Raw genomic sequence first — 19,958 nt, 5'->3', positions numbered from 1 at the left:
GGTGTGAATATTATGAAACTATTAGTTAAATAAGTCACAATCGCAAAATACTGACGCGGATTCTTTATAGAAGAGTGGAAAAATTGGTAGAAACCGACCTCAGGGGAGATCTGTTTGCATTCCGGAGATATGTAGGAACACGCGAGACGGTACTGACCCTACGAATTATCCCAGATGACAGGTTAAGGAAAGACATACCTGTGTTAATAGTATTTGTAGCCTTACAGAATGCTTTTGACAACGTTGACGGCAGATCTCTTTGAAATTGTGAATGTAGCAGAGTTAAAATACAGGGAGTTAAGGCTATTTACAACTTGTACAGAAGCAAGACGGCAGTTATAAGAGTCGAGAAGTATGAAGACGAAGCAGTGACTGAGAAGGGAGTGAGACAGAGATTGAACAAAGTAAGCAGATTCAGAAGGACATAGGTCACAGTAGTTATTCGGAGATGATGAAGCTCGCACAGAATAGAGTAGCATGGAAAGCTGCATTGAACCAGTCTTCGGACTACAGACCGCAACAACAACATTTTTTCTAATAACTTTTGTTTTAGTGTGATAATAGTCCTTCCAATCTGGTTCAATCAATAATTATATACACAACTTACAAGCGACCACAACCAACTATTTATGAGCGACACCTAATGTCATATGGATGTCGTTCAGTCTGTACATTCAGCAAGCAATAACGGAAACAAAATAAAAATTTGGAGTTGGAATTTAAGTCCAGGGAGAGGAAATAAAAAACTTTAGGGTTTGCCGACGGTATTGTTATTCCGTCAGAGACAGCAAAAAACTTGCACAGTGTCTTGAATGGAGGGTATAAGACGAACATCAACACAAGTAAAACAAGTATAACAGAATGCACTCAAATTAAATCAGGTGATGCTAAGGGAATTATATTAGGAAACGAGACACTTAAAGTAGTAGAGGAGTTTTGCTGTTTGGGCAGCAAAATAACTGAGACGGCCGAAATAAAGAGGATATAAGATGTAGACAGGCAATGGCAAGAAAAGCATCTGTGAAGAAGAGAAATTTGTTAACATCGGCTATAGACTTAAGGAAGTCTTTTCTGAAGGTATTCGTCTGGAGTGTAGCGCTGCATGGAAGTCAAACATGGGCGATAAACAGTGTACACAAAAAGAGAATAGCAGCATTCGAAATATGGTGCTACAGAAAATGCTGAAGATTAGATAGGTCAATTACGTAACTAATGAGGAGGTACTGAAGAGAAATTTGTGTCACAATGTGATCAAAGATGGGATCGGTTGATAGGACACATTATGAGACATCAAGGGGTCACCAATTTAGTAGTATTGGAGGGCAATGTATAGGGAAAAAATATTAGAGGGAGACCAAGAGATAAATACAATAAGCAGATTCAGAAAGATGCAAGTTGTAGTCGTTATTTGGGGATGAAGAGGCTCTCATGGGATAGAGTAGCACGGAGAGCTGAACCAAACAAGTCTTCGGACTGAAAACCAAAACAACAGCAACATATTTCTAATGATTTTTGTTTTAGTGTTTTTATAGTCCTTCCAACCTGGTTCAGTCATTATATTGTACACACAATTTACATGCGACCACAACCAACAATTTGTGAGGGACATCCAATGTCACTTGGACGCAGTGACCTACTTTCATCTACACCTACATGGACATCTGTTCTCTGCAGACCACTGTGAAGTGCATGGCGGAGGGTTTGTCCCATTGTACCAGTTATTAGGATTTCTTCTTATTCCATTCACGAATGGAGCACGGCAAGAATGAATGTGTGAATGCTTCTGTACATGCTGTAATTATTCTAATCTGATCCTCGAAATTCCTATGTGAACGATACACAGACTTTTGTACTATATTCCTAGAGTTACCATTTAAAGCTGGTTCTTGAAACTTTGTTAGTAGACTTCCTCAGAATAGTTTACGTCTGTTTTCAAGACTCTGTCAGTTCAGTTCCTTCAGTATCTCGGTGATACTCTCCCATGGATCAAACAAACCTGTGACCATTCGTGCTGCCCTTCTCTGTATACGTTCAATATCCACGGTTAGTCCGGTCAGGTACAGGTCCCACACACTTGAGCTATTTTCTAGAACTGGTCGCACGAGTGACTTGTAAACAGTCTCCTTTGTAGACTGATTGCACTTCCCCAGTATCCTACCAATAAACCGAAGTCTACCACGAGCTTTACCCCCAACTGACCCTATGTGATCATTATTACATTTCATATCCCTACAAAGTATTCGTACGAGTTAGCCGATTGCACTCATTGCTTATTGATGTCATAGTCATAGGATGCTGTGTTTTTTCGTTTTGTGAAATGCACAGTTTTACATTTCTTAACATTTGAAGCAAGTTGCCAATCTTTGCATCACTTTGAAATCTTATCAAGATCTGAATATTTATGCAGCTTCTTTCAGACAGTACTTCATTACAGATAACTGCATCATCTGCAAAAGGTCTGAGATTACTACTAATTTTGGCTGCAAGATCAGTCATTAATACACAAAATGAACAGTGTGGGTCCCAGCACACTTCCCTGAGGCACACCCAAAGTTACTTCTACATCTGACGACCACTCTCCAAGATAACATGCTGTGTACTCCCTACCAAAAAGTTCTCAGTCCAATCACAAATTTCACTCGATACCCCATTATGATCGTACTTTTGACAATAAGTGTAGATGTGGTACTGAGTCAAATGCTTTTCGGAAATCACAAAACACTGCATCTACCAAAATGTCTTGATACAGTCATTGGTATGTCATGAGACAAAAATGCGAGTTGTGTTCCACATGATCAGTTTTTTCGGAATCGTCACTGATCAGTCATTAATACACAAAATGAACAGTATGGGTCCCAACACACTTCCCTGAGGCACACCCAAAGTTACTTCTACATCTGACGACCACTCTCCAAGATAACATGCTGTGTACTCCCTACCAAAAAGTTCTCAGTCCAATCACAAATTTCACTCGATACCCCATTATGATCGTACTTTTGACAATAAGTGTAGATGTGGTACTGAGTCAAATGCTTTTCGGAAATCACAAAACACTGCATCTACCAAAATGTCTTGATACAGTCATTGGTATGTCATGAGACAAAAATGCGAGTTGTGTTCCACATGATCAGTTTTTTCGGAATCGTCACTGATCAGTCATTAATACACAAAATGAACAGTATGGGTCCCAACACACTTCCCTGAGGCACACCCAAAGTTACTTCTACATCTGACGACCACTCTCCAAGATAACATGCTGTGTACTCCCTACCAAAAAGTTCTCAGTCCAATCACAAATTTCACTCGATACCCCATTATGATCGTACTTTTGACAATAAGTGTAGATGTGGTACTGAGTCAAATGCTTTTCGGAAATCACAAAACACTGCATCTACCAAAATGTCTTGATACAGTCATTGGTATGTCATGAGACAAAACTGCGAGTTGTGTTCCACATGATCAGTTTTTTCGGAATCGTCACTGATCAGTCATTAATACACAAAATGAACAGTATGGGTCCCAACACACTTCCCTGAGGCACACCCAAAGTTACTTCTACATCTGACGACCACTCTCCAAGATAACATGCTGTGTACTCCCTACCAAAAAGTTCTCAGTCCAATCACAAATTTCACTCGATACCCCATTATGATCGTACTTTTGACAATAAGTGTAGATGTGGTACTGAGTCAAATGCTTTTCGGAAATCACAAAACACTGCATCTACCAAAATGTCTTGATACAGTCATTGGTATGTCATGAGACAAAAATGCGAGTTGTGTTCCACATGATCAGTTTTTTCGGAATCGTCACTGATCAGTCATTAATACACAAAATGAACAGTATGGGTCCCAACACACTTCCCTGAGGCACACCCAAAGTTACTTCTACATCTGACGACCACTCTCCAAGATAACATGCTGTGTACTCCCTACCAAAAAGTTCTCAGTCCAATCACAAATTTCACTCGATACCCCATTATGATCGTACTTTTGACAATAAGTGTAGATGTGGTACTGAGTCAAATGCTTTTCGGAAATCACAAAACACTGCATCTACCAAAATGTCTTGATACAGTCATTGGTATGTCATGAGACAAAAATGCGAGTTGTGTTCCACATGATCAGTTTTTTCGGAATCGTCACTGATCAGTCATTAATACACAAAATGAACAGTATGGGTCCCAACACACTTCCCTGAGGCACACCCAAAGTTACTTCTACATCTGACGACCACTCTCCAAGATAACATGCTGTGTACTCCCTACCAAAAAGTTCTCAGTCCAATCACAAATTTCACTCGATACCCCATTATGATCGTACTTTTGACAATAAGTGTAGATGTGGTACTGAGTCAAATGCTTTTCGGAAATCACAAAACACTGCATCTACCAAAATGTCTTGATACAGTCATTGGTATGTCATGAGACAAAACTGCGAGTTGTGTTCCACATGATCAGTTTTTTCGGAATCGTCACTGATCAGTCATTAATACACAAAATGAACAGTATGGGTCCCAACACACTTCCCTGAGGCACACCCAAAGTTACTTCTACATCTGACGACCACTCTCCAAGATAACATGCTGTGTACTCCCTACCAAAAAGTTCTCAGTCCAATCACAAATTTCACTCGATACCCCATTATGATCGTACTTTTGACAATAAGTGTAGATGTGGTACTGAGTCAAATGCTTTTCGGAAATCACAAAACACTGCATCTACCAAAATGTCTTGATACAGTCATTGGTATGTCATGAGACAAAAATGCGAGTTGTGTTCCACATGATCAGTTTTTTCGGAATCGTCACTGATCAGTCATTAATACACAAAATGAACAGTATGGGTCCCAACACACTTCCCTGAGGCACACCCAAAGTTACTTCTACATCTGACGACCACTCTCCAAGATAACATGCTGTGTACTCCCTACCAAAAAGTTCTCAGTCCAATCACAAATTTCACTCGATACCCCATTATGATCGTACTTTTGACAATAAGTGTAGATGTGGTACTGAGTCAAATGCTTTTCGGAAATCACAAAACACTGCATCTACCAAAATGTCTTGATACAGTCATTGGTATGTCATGAGACAAAAATGCGAGTTGTGTTCCACATGATCAGTTTTTTCGGAATCGTCACTGATCAGTCATTAATACACAAAATGAACAGTATGGGTCCCAACACACTTCCCTGAGGCACACCCAAAGTTACTTCTACATCTGACGACCACTCTCCAAGATAACATGCTGTGTACTCCCTACCAAAAAGTTCTCAGTCCAATCACAAATTTCACTCGATACCCCATTATGATCGTACTTTTGACAATAAGTGTAGATGTGGTACTGAGTCAAATGCTTTTCGGAAATCACAAAACACTGCATCTACCAAAATGTCTTGATACAGTCATTGGTATGTCATGAGACAAAAATGCGAGTTGTGTTCCACATGATCAGTTTTTTCGGAATCGTCACTGATCAGTCATTAATACACAAAATGAACAGTATGGGTCCCAACACACTTCCCTGAGGCACACCCAAAGTTACTTCTACATCTGACGACCACTCTCCAAGATAACATGCTGTGTACTCCCTACCAAAAAGTTCTCAGTCCAATCACAAATTTCACTCGATACCCCATTATGATCGTACTTTTGACAATAAGTGTAGATGTGGTACTGAGTCAAATGCTTTTCGGAAATCACAAAACACTGCATCTACCAAAATGTCTTGATACAGTCATTGGTATGTCATGAGACAAAAATGCGAGTTGTGTTCCACATGATCAGTTTTTTCGGAATCGTCACTGATCAGTCATTAATACACAAAATGAACAGTATGGGTCCCAACACACTTCCCTGAGGCACACCCAAAGTTACTTCTACATCTGACGACCACTCTCCAAGATAACATGCTGTGTACTCCCTACCAAAAAGTTCTCAGTCCAATCACAAATTTCACTCGATACCCCATTATGATCGTACTTTTGACAATAAGTGTAGATGTGGTACTGAGTCAAATGCTTTTCGGAAATCACAAAACACTGCATCTACCAAAATGTCTTGATACAGTCATTGGTATGTCATGAGACAAAAATGCGAGTTGTGTTCCACATGATCAGTTTTTTCGGAATCGTCACTGATCAGTCATTAATACACAAAATGAACAGTATGGGTCCCAACACACTTCCCTGAGGCACACCCAAAGTTACTTCTACATCTGACGACCACTCTCCAAGATAACATGCTGTGTACTCCCTACCAAAAAGTTCTCAGTCCAATCACAAATTTCACTCGATACCCCATTATGATCGTACTTTTGACAATAAGTGTAGATGTGGTACTGAGTCAAATGCTTTTCGGAAATCACAAAACACTGCATCTACCAAAATGTCTTGATACAGTCATTGGTATGTCATGAGACAAAAATGCGAGTTGTGTTCCACATGATCAGTTTTTTCGGAATCGTCACTGATCAGTCATTAATACACAAAATGAACAGTATGGGTCCCAACACACTTCCCTGAGGCACACCCAAAGTTACTTCTACATCTGACGACCACTCTCCAAGATAACATGCTGTGTACTCCCTACCAAAAAGTTCTCAGTCCAATCACAAATTTCACTCGATACCCCATTATGATCGTACTTTTGACAATAAGTGTAGATGTGGTACTGAGTCAAATGCTTTTCGGAAATCACAAAACACTGCATCTACCAAAATGTCTTGATACAGTCATTGGTATGTCATGAGACAAAAATGCGAGTTGTGTTCCACATGATCAGTTTTTTCGGAATCGTCACTGATCAGTCATTAATACACAAAATGAACAGTATGGGTCCCAACACACTTCCCTGAGGCACACCCAAAGTTACTTCTACATCTGACGACCACTCTCCAAGATAACATGCTGTGTACTCCCTACCAAAAAGTTCTCAGTCCAATCACAAATTTCACTCGATACCCCATTATGATCGTACTTTTGACAATAAGTGTAGATGTGGTACTGAGTCAAATGCTTTTCGGAAATCACAAAACACTGCATCTACCAAAATGTCTTGATACAGTCATTGGTATGTCATGAGACAAAAATGCGAGTTGTGTTCCACATGATCAGTTTTTTCGGAATCGTCACTGATCAGTCATTAATACACAAAATGAACAGTATGGGTCCCAACACACTTCCCTGAGGCACACCCAAAGTTACTTCTACATCTGACGACCACTCTCCAAGATAACATGCTGTGTACTCCCTACCAAAAAGTTCTCAGTCCAATCACAAATTTCACTCGATACCCCATTATGATCGTACTTTTGACAATAAGTGTAGATGTGGTACTGAGTCAAATGCTTTTCGGAAATCACAAAACACTGCATCTACCAAAATGTCTTGATACAGTCATTGGTATGTCATGAGACAAAAATGCGAGTTGTGTTCCACATGATCAGTTTTTTCGGAATCGTCACTGATCAGTCATTAATACACAAAATGAACAGTATGGGTCCCAACACACTTCCCTGAGGCACACCCAAAGTTACTTCTACATCTGACGACCACTCTCCAAGATAACATGCTGTGTACTCCCTACCAAAAAGTTCTCAGTCCAATCACAAATTTCACTCGATACCCCATTATGATCGTACTTTTGACAATAAGTGTAGATGTGGTACTGAGTCAAATGCTTTTCGGAAATCACAAAACACTGCATCTACCAAAATGTCTTGATACAGTCATTGGTATGTCATGAGACAAAAATGCGAGTTGTGTTCCACATGATCAGTTTTTTCGGAATCGTCACTGATCAGTCATTAATACACAAAATGAACAGTATGGGTCCCAACACACTTCCCTGAGGCACACCCAAAGTTACTTCTACATCTGACGACCACTCTCCAAGATAACATGCTGTGTACTCCCTACCAAAAAGTTCTCAGTCCAATCACAAATTTCACTCGATACCCCATTATGATCGTACTTTTGACAATAAGTGTAGATGTGGTACTGAGTCAAATGCTTTTCGGAAATCACAAAACACTGCATCTACCAAAATGTCTTGATACAGTCATTGGTATGTCATGAGACAAAAATGCGAGTTGTGTTCCACATGATCAGTTTTTTCGGAATCGTCACTGATCAGTCATTAATACACAAAATGAACAGTATGGGTCCCAACACACTTCCCTGAGGCACACCCAAAGTTACTTCTACATCTGACGACCACTCTCCAAGATAACATGCTGTGTACTCCCTACCAAAAAGTTCTCAGTCCAATCACAAATTTCACTCGATACCCCATTATGATCGTACTTTTGACAATAAGTGTAGATGTGGTACTGAGTCAAATGCTTTTCGGAAATCACAAAACACTGCATCTACCAAAATGTCTTGATACAGTCATTGGTATGTCATGAGACAAAAATGCGAGTTGTGTTCCACATGATCAGTTTTTTCGGAATCGTCACTGATCAGTCATTAATACACAAAATGAACAGTATGGGTCCCAACACACTTCCCTGAGGCACACCCAAAGTTACTTCTACATCTGACGACCACTCTCCAAGATAACATGCTGTGTACTCCCTACCAAAAAGTTCTCAGTCCAATCACAAATTTCACTCGATACCCCATTATGATCGTACTTTTGACAATAAGTGTAGATGTGGTACTGAGTCAAATGCTTTTCGGAAATCACAAAACACTGCATCTACCAAAATGTCTTGATACAGTCATTGGTATGTCATGAGACAAAAATGCGAGTTGTGTTCCACATGATCAGTTTTTTCGGAATCGTCACTGATCAGTCATTAATACACAAAATGAACAGTATGGGTCCCAACACACTTCCCTGAGGCACACCCAAAGTTACTTCTACATCTGACGACCACTCTCCAAGATAACATGCTGTGTACTCCCTACCAAAAAGTTCTCAGTCCAATCACAAATTTCACTCGATACCCCATTATGATCGTACTTTTGACAATAAGTGTAGATGTGGTACTGAGTCAAATGCTTTTCGGAAATCACAAAACACTGCATCTACCAAAATGTCTTGATACAGTCATTGGTATGTCATGAGACAAAAATGCGAGTTGTGTTCCACATGATCAGTTTTTTCGGAATCGTTACTGACTGGTATGTAGCATGTCATTCTTTTCGAGACACCTCTTTATGTTTGAGCTAAATAAAATTTCTAGCATTATACAGCAAATCGATGGCTATGATATTGGTCGGTGGTTTTGAGCATCATTTCTACTATCCTTCTGTGAGTTGTATCTTTGCAGAAAGTGGGCACTATTTTTTGCTCCAGGCACGTACGATAGATTACAAATAGAAGAGGCGCTAACTCAGTAGTAAATTCAGTTAACAATATGACATGTATTCCATCGAATCCTGGGGATTTATTCTATTGTAACAATTTCTGCTGTTTCTCAACACCACTGGCACTAACAGTTATCCCACTCATCTTTTCAATGGTACGAGGACTGAAGTGGGGCAATTATTCTGGTTTTTCCTTTGTAAAGGAACATTAGAAAACGGAGCTGAGCATTTCAGATTTTGCTTTGCCACCCTCAATTTCAGATCCTGTCTCATTCACCAGGAACCAGAATTTCTTTGGGTTTTGTGAAAGACATTTTGACAATATTTTGCTACGGTAGTCATTGAAGGCATCACGCATTGCTCTCTTGAACTCCAAACGTGTTCATTCAGTATCTCTCTCTATCTATAGTCTTACGCTTTGTTTTATACCGATTATGTAGTAATCTCTGTTTCTTTAGAAGTTTCTTTACGGTGATTGTGTACCAAGGACGATTCCTCCCATTATGAACTGTTCTACTGCGTACATATATATCCAGCGCACCGTCAATTATTCTTTTAAACTTGAGCCATCGTTCCCCTACGTGTTCCTGCTCTGTGCTGAAGGTTTCAAGTTCCTCATTGGGATATGACACTCCTGATTTTTATTTTATCTAGTTAACTGAACATACATATCTGCTTCTTTTAGTGTCCTTTGTACTTTGGTAATAATTGTTGCCTCAGCCGCGTCAAGGTCACTGATACCAGTTTCGACGTGGACATCCTCAAAGAGGTCTGGTCTATTCATTGCCATTAGATCTAACATACTTCCATCATGAATGGATTTCCAAACTATGTGTTCTAGGTAGTTTTCAGAGAAGGCATTTAGTAATGTTTCACATGACAACTTATCACGTCCTCCACTAACAAGACTGTAATTTTCCCAATTGATTGTTGGATGATTGAAATCTCCACCGATGATTACAGTACGATTGAGGAACTTATATACAAGTGAACTGAAGTTTCCTCTGAAGCTTTCGGTTACACCAGGAGATGAGTCTGGTGCGCGATAGTAGGATCCAGTTATCATTTTATGCCCACCTCTTGTCAAATTAGTCATCAACATAACGTAAATTTACACGATAATTAATTTGAATCATAATTCTGAAGCATGGCTTGTCTGACCCCATGGGAACTAGAATAAAAGCAAAGGCCTCCGCTTAAGGTAGCACTTTTTGGCAGGAGGACTTAGTGTGGGCGGTTGTTGCGGTCACGGCCTTGGCAAGCGCTTTAGCAGACGACAGATCTGCATTTATTTCCAAGACTGCATTTGTTTCCGGAAGGCTTTTGACACTGTACCACACAAGCGGCTTGTAGTGAAACTGCGTGCGTATGGAATATCTTCTCAGTTATGTGACTGGATTCGTGATTTTATGTCAGAGAGGTCACAGTTCGTAGTAACTGACGGAAAGTCATCGAGTAAAACAGAAGTCATTTCTGGCGTAGTGTTATAGGCCCTTTGCTGTTTCTTATGCATATAAACAACTTGGAAGACAATCTGAGCAGCCGTCTTAGGTTGTTTGCAGATGACGCTATCGTTTATCGACTAATAGTCATCAGAAGATCAAAATAAATTGCAAAACAATTTAGAAATGATATCTGAATTATACGACAATTGGCAGTCGACCCTAAATAACGATAAGTGTGAGGTCATCCACATGAGTGCTAAAAGGAATCCATTAAATTTCGGCTACACGATAAATCAGACAAATCTAAAGGCCGTAAATTCAAGTAAATACCTAGGAATTACAATATTACGAACAACTTGAATTGGAAGGAACACATTCAAAATGTTCTTCAAATGGTTTAAATGGCTCTAAGCACTATGGGACTTAACATCTCAGGTCATCAGTCCCCTATACTTAGAACTACTTAAACCTAACCAACATAAGGACGTCACACACATCCGTGCCCGAGACAGGATTCGAACCTGCGACCGTAGCAGCAACACGGTTCCGGACTGAAGCGCCTAGATCCGCTCGGCCACACCGGCCGGCCAAAATGTTGTGGAAAAGGCTAACCAAAAGACTGCCTTTTATTGGCGGGTCACTTCGAAAATGTAACAGATCTACTAAGGAGACTGCCTACACTACGCTTGTGTCCTCTTCTAGAATACTGCTGCGCGGTGTGGGATCCTTACCAAATAGGATTGACGGAGTAGATCGAAAAAGTTCAAAGAAGGGCAGCACGGTTTGTATCATCGCGAAATATGGGAGAGAGTGCCACTGAAATGATACAGGATTTGGGCTGGACATCATTAAAACAAAGACGTTTTTCGTTGCGACGGAATCTTCTCACGAAATTCCCATCACCAACTTTCTCCTCTTAATGCGAAAATATTTTATTGACACTTACCTACATAGGGAGAAACGATCACCACGATAAAATAAGGGAAATCACAGCTCATACGGAAAGATATAGGTGTTCGTTCTTTCCGCGTGCTATACGAGATTGGAATAACAGAGAATTGTGAAGGTGGTTCGATGAACCCTCTGCCAGGCACTTAAATGTGATTTGCAGAGTATCCTTGTAGATGTAGAAGACAGCATTGCATCTAGGGTGAAGAAGACAACAGTGGCACTGAGGCAGCAAGATATTTTTGTGCCTCGATCCCAAGGCATGGTTTATGTACGGAATGATAATAAACCGAGTATATTCGAAAATCTGTTTGTCATTTACATAGTTAAAATATCACCTCAATCATATATATGATGCTGTTGACCTGCTACACTAGACTACAGACTGCAAGATAAGTATATCTTGTTGCGGATATGGGGAATCTACGGAATTAGTGGGGACTCAAATTAAAGGCATTTGTAATAAAGATAAGTAGATCTCAGCAAGGCATGTGGTTATTAAAGGACAGAAATCTCCAGACGTAACAGTAACTTCGGGTAATGGCAAGGGAGAATTATAGGGCCACTACTGTTCACAGGGTGTCAGCTGCCCCTAATGATGTAGTTTTAGGCAACTCGCAATGTAATATCTGGTGTCCAAAATGGAATTTTCATGTTCTCTCTCTCGTTACGCGCAAACTATTAGTCCTATAGGAAAAAATGAACAGGACCTTTTTGTAAGAAATTTGATGCAACTAAATTTTGTACTGGGTAAGTTTTCCTAGAAGCGCTAGTTTTCGAGTTATTCAAGAAAAATGTACAAAAGTGACCGTCAAACGCACACACAATCCGACACTCAGCCCTTATAAGTCAGGGCTTCTAATATGGTGTTGATTGTGCTGCCTCCTATCACTGTAGAAAAATTTGCTACTGATCGAATTATTTCACACATTCGACCTTTTTAATCTTCACTGAGTGGCTTATTACGCCGCCGGCTTGGTCGAACACTTACAAATTGTAAAACTGACGTTCGTGAAAATTTTAGTTCACAATTTTATGAATTTTAACAGCATAAAATCAATAATCACATCGATGTATTCGACAGGCCTTCTGACTACGAAACTACTGTGCTTGTGTAAAGGTTAATTTTGGATCGAACTGTCCACGCACTTAGTTTTAGCGTAACGTTTACAAAAATCGTTTTTCTGTCATTACCCTCAAGGGGTCGTCAAAATTAGTAATGTTAACGAAATGGCCGACTATGGTGCTGGAGTAATAGCCCAACCAATAGAGATAAAAAATAAATCGAGTATCAGGGATGAGGAATGTGTGTCAGGGTACAGTTTCGTTTGAAGGTAACTTTTGTGCGTTTTACTTAAGTAACTCGGAAACCGTGGTCTACAGCGAAATGCATTAATAACATTAAATTTCCTACAAAAAGGTCTCGAAATTTTTTTCTTTGTGACTACTAGTTTGCGCATGGCAAGCCAGAGAATATGAAAATCACGCACGTGGTTTTTTTAAAGGCCTGATATAATGTTGCGGGTTGCATGAAACTACAGCGGTAGGGACGGATGAGTCAGCATGTATGCGTATGTATAAATGACTTCATGCTTAACGTCGGAAGCTCCATAAAATTGTCAGCGAATGATGCTCTTGTATGTAGAGAAGCCGCAACGCTAGAAACTCGTAGCAAAATGTACTGCACATTAAAACTCAAGAAGCTGCAGAAAGCTACGAAATTTCAGTGATAGAACTTGGATAAATTGAAGTAATCAGAGGTTGAGAGAGTTTCATGGGGAGCATTAGGCAACGATTAACGGAAACGGATAAAAGAAATGATACAGAAGAGGAATGGGTACCACTGAGAAATGAAATAATGAGGGTACCAACGGATCAAATAGGCAGAAACATAACGCTCGGCAGAAATCCGTGGATAACACACGTGAAACCGTATTGATTTTAATTTCGAAAGGAGAAAATATAAAAATGCAGCTACTGAAGCAAGCAAACAGAACTATACAACCATCCTTAATAAACTACACGAACGAGTCGCAGATCGTCAGCCATATTCTGAACGTCGCAGATCGCACTTCGTGTTGTATATTAATCACCTTACTGACACTATTAATAGTAAAATCAGACTTTTTGCAGATTATACAGTTCTCTATAATGAAGTATACTATCTGAGAGAAGCTGCACAAATATTCAGACCTTCATAAGATTCCACGTGGTGCAGAGATTGGCAGCTTGCTTCAAATGTTCAGAAACTAAAAATTTTGCACTTCACAAAATGTAGTATCCTAAGACTATAATACCAATGAGTCACTGCTGGAACCGGCTAACTCATACAAATGCCTGGGTGTAACACTTTGCAGAGATATGAAGTGGAATGATAACATTGGTTCAGTTGTGGGTAAAGCAAGTGGTAGACTTTGGTTTAATGGTAGAATACTGGGGAAGAGCAATCAGTCTACGAAAGAGATTGCTAACAAATCACTCATGCGATCGGTTGTAGAATATTGCTCGAGTGTCTGGGACCCATACCAGACAGGACTAACAGGGGATATTTAACGTATACAGAGAGGGGCAGCACGAAGGGACACGGGTTTGTTTAATCCATGGGAGAGCGTCACAGAGATACTGAAGCAACTGGATTGGTAGACTCCTGAAGACAGACGTAAACTATCCCCAGGACGTCTATTAACAAAGTTTCAAGAACGGGGCTTTCAATTATAGCTCTAGGAATATACTGCAACCCCCATCTGTCACTCACATAGGGATCGTAAGGACACGATTAGAATAATTACTGCATGCATAGAGGCATTCAAACGAGCATTCCTCCCGCACTACATATGTGAATGGAACAGGAAGAAACCCTATTAATTGGTACAATGTGACATATCCTCTGCCATGCACTTCATAGTGGTTTGCAGAGCATAGACATAGATGTACATGTAGATATTCGGATAAATTACAGATCACACCGATCGATTGCTGATCGCTCGCAGTTGCCATGAAATCTGATGAATCGCATGTGAAGTGTGACAATATGGCTGTGACTACATGTTAAGCGTGGTTAGGTTAGGTTAGGTTTAGTTTCGCTTTGCCCTCCTTGAGTAAGAACTATACTTACAACTACACGCATAATGGAAGTTTTTAACTTCTAAACAGAATGTCGTAGCATACTTCTACGTGACAACATTTCTGTAGATGTATCTCTGGTCGGTCGGCCGATAAATTGATGTGTGCGTAAGCCCTCAAGGTGACGTGGTGACTGACGGAAGTAACAGTTTCGATAGAGGGCGGAAGGCGGACGAAATTCATCTCTTTCCGATAGCTACTGACGTTACCGTTCAATACTGCCAGCTTACACACTGACATTGTTGTACGTAGCGTACTGTTTCCATGTAAATGTCGTTCTGTGATACTGATAACATACCCTGTACACCCGACATACGCTTTCCAGTGTTTGATACTAACAATATAGTTTGTTTACGAGTACGCAGACCCACTGAACGCTGTATCATCTGCTAGGTGAAGCTGTTTAATCTGACCTGCGAAATTGTGTCTGTGACTATCTCCTGTTACGAGAAGAAGCCTTTCCCCTCGGGGTGCAACTGTACACGAAGGCTATTGTCACAGTCTCTTTCGTCCAAGTAGCATCAAACAGTAACGACCACCTATCGAAATGACGTCTGTCGCTACTTGATTTATGTGACAACAGTGCGGTTGGTTAGCACAGCTGCCACCTAAATCGCTCGCTCATGTTTATCAACGGAGTTCCTGCTGCTGCTTCGTATGCTATTTGTTCCAAGCTTCTGATCTTTGCAGATTTCTGATGGCTGAGGATTGGAGAGGGAAGCGACGGTAGAGGAAGCAATCAAAAAAGTTTGAGGAGATAAGTAATTTATGTACATAAAAAAGAATTCAAGAATAAGCTTTCTCTGAGTGATTAACATTTGGGAGCTTTAGTCGTTGTGCTAGTTTTCTGTTGATATATTCAGAACTCTGTTGAACCTTCGTGTAAACAAATATGTGCTGCCCTTTGTCATCGGCTGCATTACTCAAGAATGTGATTTCACTGGAAGTGAGTACTTGCTTATGTATTAAGCTCCTTTCTTGTTGATCTAGCGCGAATTACACTTTGGCACATGCTAATGCATTGAAATTCTTACGTGTCTTTGATAATTGCTGTACTAACCGTGTAAACGACGTAGTTCTTGTATCAAATATCACTGAACAGGCGGTTAGAAGTGTCTGCCAATGGAGCCCATAGGGATGCGTCATTCGTATGCGCATATCCGAGCGAACCACGATGTGTGGAGTAGCCCTATTGCAAGTTACATGCGCCATCAATTAGTGGGTTTGATTTACCATTGCAGGTTCGTGCATCACTTTTATATATAAAAAATAGGTTTTCACTTGCAGCTACACCCACTTATGCATATGTCACATACTGCAAATATCCTTCCTTATCCTTCTCCTCCTTCGCCTCTCCAGCTGCCCTCCATCTTCCCCCCTCCCCCCTCTCTATCCATTCAACTCCTCCTGCCACCTCTCCTCTTCACTCACTTCCGTCCATTCTGATTTCATCCTCTCTCAGTCGACCTCGTCCTACCCCTCTCCCCTTCCCTCCCTATATGACAACTCCTCCTGCCCCCTCTCTGCCTTTCTCCTCTTCACTCACTCTCTCTCTGTCCATCCCCACTCCATCCTGTCTCTGTCCACCTCTACGTCCCCTCCTCTCTTTCAACCTCCTCCTTCTCCTCTTTCTCTATCTCTCCTCTCCCTCTAACCATACCTTCCTCCCTGCACTCTTTCTGCCCGTCTCTACCTCCCTGCACTCATTCTGTCCAACTGTTCCTCTCCTGCTTCTCTCTTTCCATCTCCTCCCATCTTCCTCTCTGCCCATTTCATACCATCTCCCCATGTGCCCAACTGCTCTTGCCCCCTTGCACCCTCCTCCTCCTCCTCACCCTCTCTCCATCCACCTCCTCCTAACTTCTCTCTTTCCACTCCTCCTCCCCCTCTTTCTCCATCTGCCCTCCTCTTTGTCTTCAACTTTTCCTCTCCTCCCTCTCTTGTTCATCTCCTCTATCTCTCTTTGTCCACATCATCCTCCCCATCTCCCTGTCCACATCCTAGTCACCCCCTCTTCATCCTCACACCCACTCCAAAGTGACATAGTTGTTTCTCCTACAGTACTTCTTTCCAGACAATGCAACATATCGTACCACATTAGGTTGAAGGTAATCCAGTGGTTTACCACGAAGTACATACACATACATCCTTTTTTATATGTGTATGATTATAAAATTTATTAAAAATGCTTAGAAAAAAGTGCAGAAAGATAGTTTTACAGGGAGAATTGCAGGGGGGGTGTACGTTCAGCTGACTCTGGGTATATGATACAGTAGTCTCTCAATGCTACAGTGTGATTTAAATTAGTTAGCATCTGACTCTAAGGTCGAAAACTGCGATGTTGTCGCAACAAGTACTGTCTTCAGACAGCCATCACAGCATGCTGGATTCACAGGGAGAGAAATTCGCTTTGAAGTTTTTATCTACCACAAAAATCACGCAAAGAATCTGAAATTCACATACGGTACACAGCTCCATAGTGTGTCTAAGTGTGTCAAAATGATTTTCTTGATTTTAATTAGGGCCTCGCATTACTTTTGCTATGAAATAGACGAAATTTTTTGTCCACGAATGTTTCATATTTCAGAAGTAGCAGTCGCAATGGTTTGTGCACAAGAGGAGGCAACGCAGTGGGAGCAGACAGTGCCATGCTCCCACTGGTGTGCTGTTAGCAGCAGCAGTCCAGCCCGCAAACTGTCAAATGTCAATTACTTTCGATCGGACTACAGTAGGACAGCGAGATAGGAGGGAACTCACTCTGGCTGATGAAGCTCATGATGGCGTCGCTGGTGTCGATGGCGCTGAGCTCCTGCCCGCTGAGGCGGAACTCTGAGCGGGAGCTCCTGGTGGCGCGCGGCTCGAGCAGCGACTGGTAGACGTCGAGCATGAAGCGGGGCGCGGCGCTGTGCAGCAGCTGCGGCGCCGCGGCGCGCGGCCGGCGCGGCAGCCCCAGCAGGCTGAGGATCTCGCGCTCCACCTGCCGCTTCTCGGCGCGCGACATGGCGCGCTGGATCACCGTCTGGTCCAGGCCGTTGTCCGCGTACAGGCCCGACAGCGAGCCGCCGCCCCCGGGCCAGCACGCCGCCGCCAGCGCGGCCAGCAGCAGCAGCGCGCAGCGAGACCGCATCACAGCAGCAACACGGCACTTCACTAGCACAGCACGGCGCACCGCGACTCCTCTTTCCTCTCTGGCGGGCGCTGACGCACTGACCGGTCAGGCTCGCGTCTCGCCTGCAGACTGCGGGGAGGCTGTCGCCGCGCCAGACGGGCCGCCGCAGGGTTGCCAACCTGCCGGCGCGGTCCGCTCGAACCACTGCTGTTCCGTACACCCTATGGCAACAACCGGTACCACAGTCGCAACCACAGTCCTAACATAGCGGCCGCGACACTCACTGCTGTAAAAGTTGTTACCGTTTGACAAATGGAGCGACACTAGCGCTCCAAACGGCGAGTAAGGTGAACATCGGACGCGTCGTAAGCATAATGTTTGTTTTGCATCCATTTCCTACGTAATTTACGAAATATTTGAGTTATTTTCTTGCCTCCAAGGGTTTGTGTAGTATCAGAAGGCATATATGTTTCTAAAAATGATTCTAAAATAAGCGCAAGTATGGATCGAGTGGCAAGCTACAACACATTTGTGAAGAAACACTTGTGACGTTGGATAGAATTGCAGCTTACCTCGTTGATATCAAAAGTTTAGAAACACACAGATTCACACATAAGAAGCACAGACATGTACCTCTACATGCAAAAGCGATCGACAGCTCATTTATCGTTCTGTAGGCCTACTGTGTTTGTCATTGTCGCCTATTGCCACAAGTACGACCTTCATCTTTATATTATTCTAAGTGGTACAAGCAACTGCCAAATCCTGGGTGAAATATGACGAAAACATTATAATGAGTTGATTACATTACCTTCCACGCAAAATCAAATATTTGAATAATTTTCAAACAAACTGTCAGCGAATAAGGTGCTAACAAAATAATGTCATCACACGAAGGAAGCAAGGAAAATTATGTGACTAGCAACAGAAGTGAATTAAATACATACCAAACATTACGATTTTGTAAGACACGAATAATTGCACTTAATCTAACCACGTCATCCTCAAAGAGGCGACTGATGACCTCAGAAGTTAAAGTCGCACAGTGCTCAGAGCCATTTGAACCAGCCATCCTCAAAGCAGGTCTGTGTTGACGATTCACAGGATCTGGCACTGATACATGGAGAGCTGAACTGGCTGCTTCTGTATCATAGGACTGTTTTACAGCTTTAGATGGATTGTCGAATCTTTGTGTCAGTTTCCTCTTCATAGTCAGTTGAGGTGGCTTATTTGGGATGTCAAACAGTGTGGGTACTGCATTCCACACGAGTTTATTATTGTCTGCGTTCATGAACTGGATCTGTTCGAAATGCAGCGAACAAAACCTAATACTATACAGGTAAACTGGGTCTTTTTTCATAAGGTCTTCTCGTCTGCTATTAACTAGCCATTTTCTGCTCCTAAAACCAAACATTAATCATTAATACACATGTAATTTGCAAGTGAATCCTGACGATACAGTTTACTAACATGATGGTATATACCTCTCAGGATCCTTAGGAAACCTAATAAAAGACAGCTGTGGTGTCTTCTTCCTGTTGTTGCTACAAATGCTCCCGCTTGTAAAAAATCATCGTAGAAATCAAAATAAACAACCACTAGTCGCTTTCACGATCGCGCCGAACTCACAGTTTAAGTTACTGGCCGCTTGGGGCGCTGCTGGCGCGGTAGGCAGCAAAATCGAGGCGAAATGTCGCGACTGTTATGTTAGACTGTGGTCGCAACACTCCGTCTCTTTTTCGTTATCCACTGTCACTGCAGCGCGCCAAGCGGCCAGTAAGTTACACTGTTGAATTCGTCGAGATCTTGTGAAAGTGAAAGCGAATTGTTATTGTTTATATTGGTCTGTAGAGTGGTTTTTGCGAACGGGAGCGTCTGTAGCGCAATAAACTGGTGCAACAATAAGAAAAAGGCACCACATTTTCCTTTTTTTTAGGTTTCCTAACTAACGTAGGAGACTGGACTCCTACATTACCCTACTGTTTATTTACGCTTCTCTTGTAACCTAAGGATATT

At 41.8% G+C, this 19,958-nt stretch overlaps 1 protein-coding gene across 1 annotated transcript in view; it reads right to left on the bottom strand.

Moving 5' to 3' along the window:
• Positions 1 to 18,082, bottom strand: part of LOC126259401 (protein 60A) — a 197,913-nt gene extending 179,831 nt beyond the window's left edge. Inside the window, exon 1 of the mRNA XM_049956172.1 lies at positions 17,591 to 18,082. Coding sequence (XP_049812129.1) covers positions 17,591 to 17,960 — 370 coding nt within the window. The 5' untranslated portion in view covers positions 17,961 to 18,082. The remainder of the gene's footprint in view (positions 1 to 17,590) is intronic.
• Between the last annotated feature and the right edge of the window lie 1,876 nt (positions 18,083 to 19,958).

The sequence above is a fragment of the Schistocerca nitens genome, chromosome 5 (assembly GCF_023898315.1).
Source record: "Schistocerca nitens isolate TAMUIC-IGC-003100 chromosome 5, iqSchNite1.1, whole genome shotgun sequence".
NCBI lineage: Eukaryota > Metazoa > Arthropoda > Insecta > Orthoptera > Acrididae > Schistocerca > Schistocerca nitens.
The sequence above is the reverse complement of the archived record's forward strand: the minus strand, read 5'-3'. Positions and strand labels throughout refer to the sequence as shown.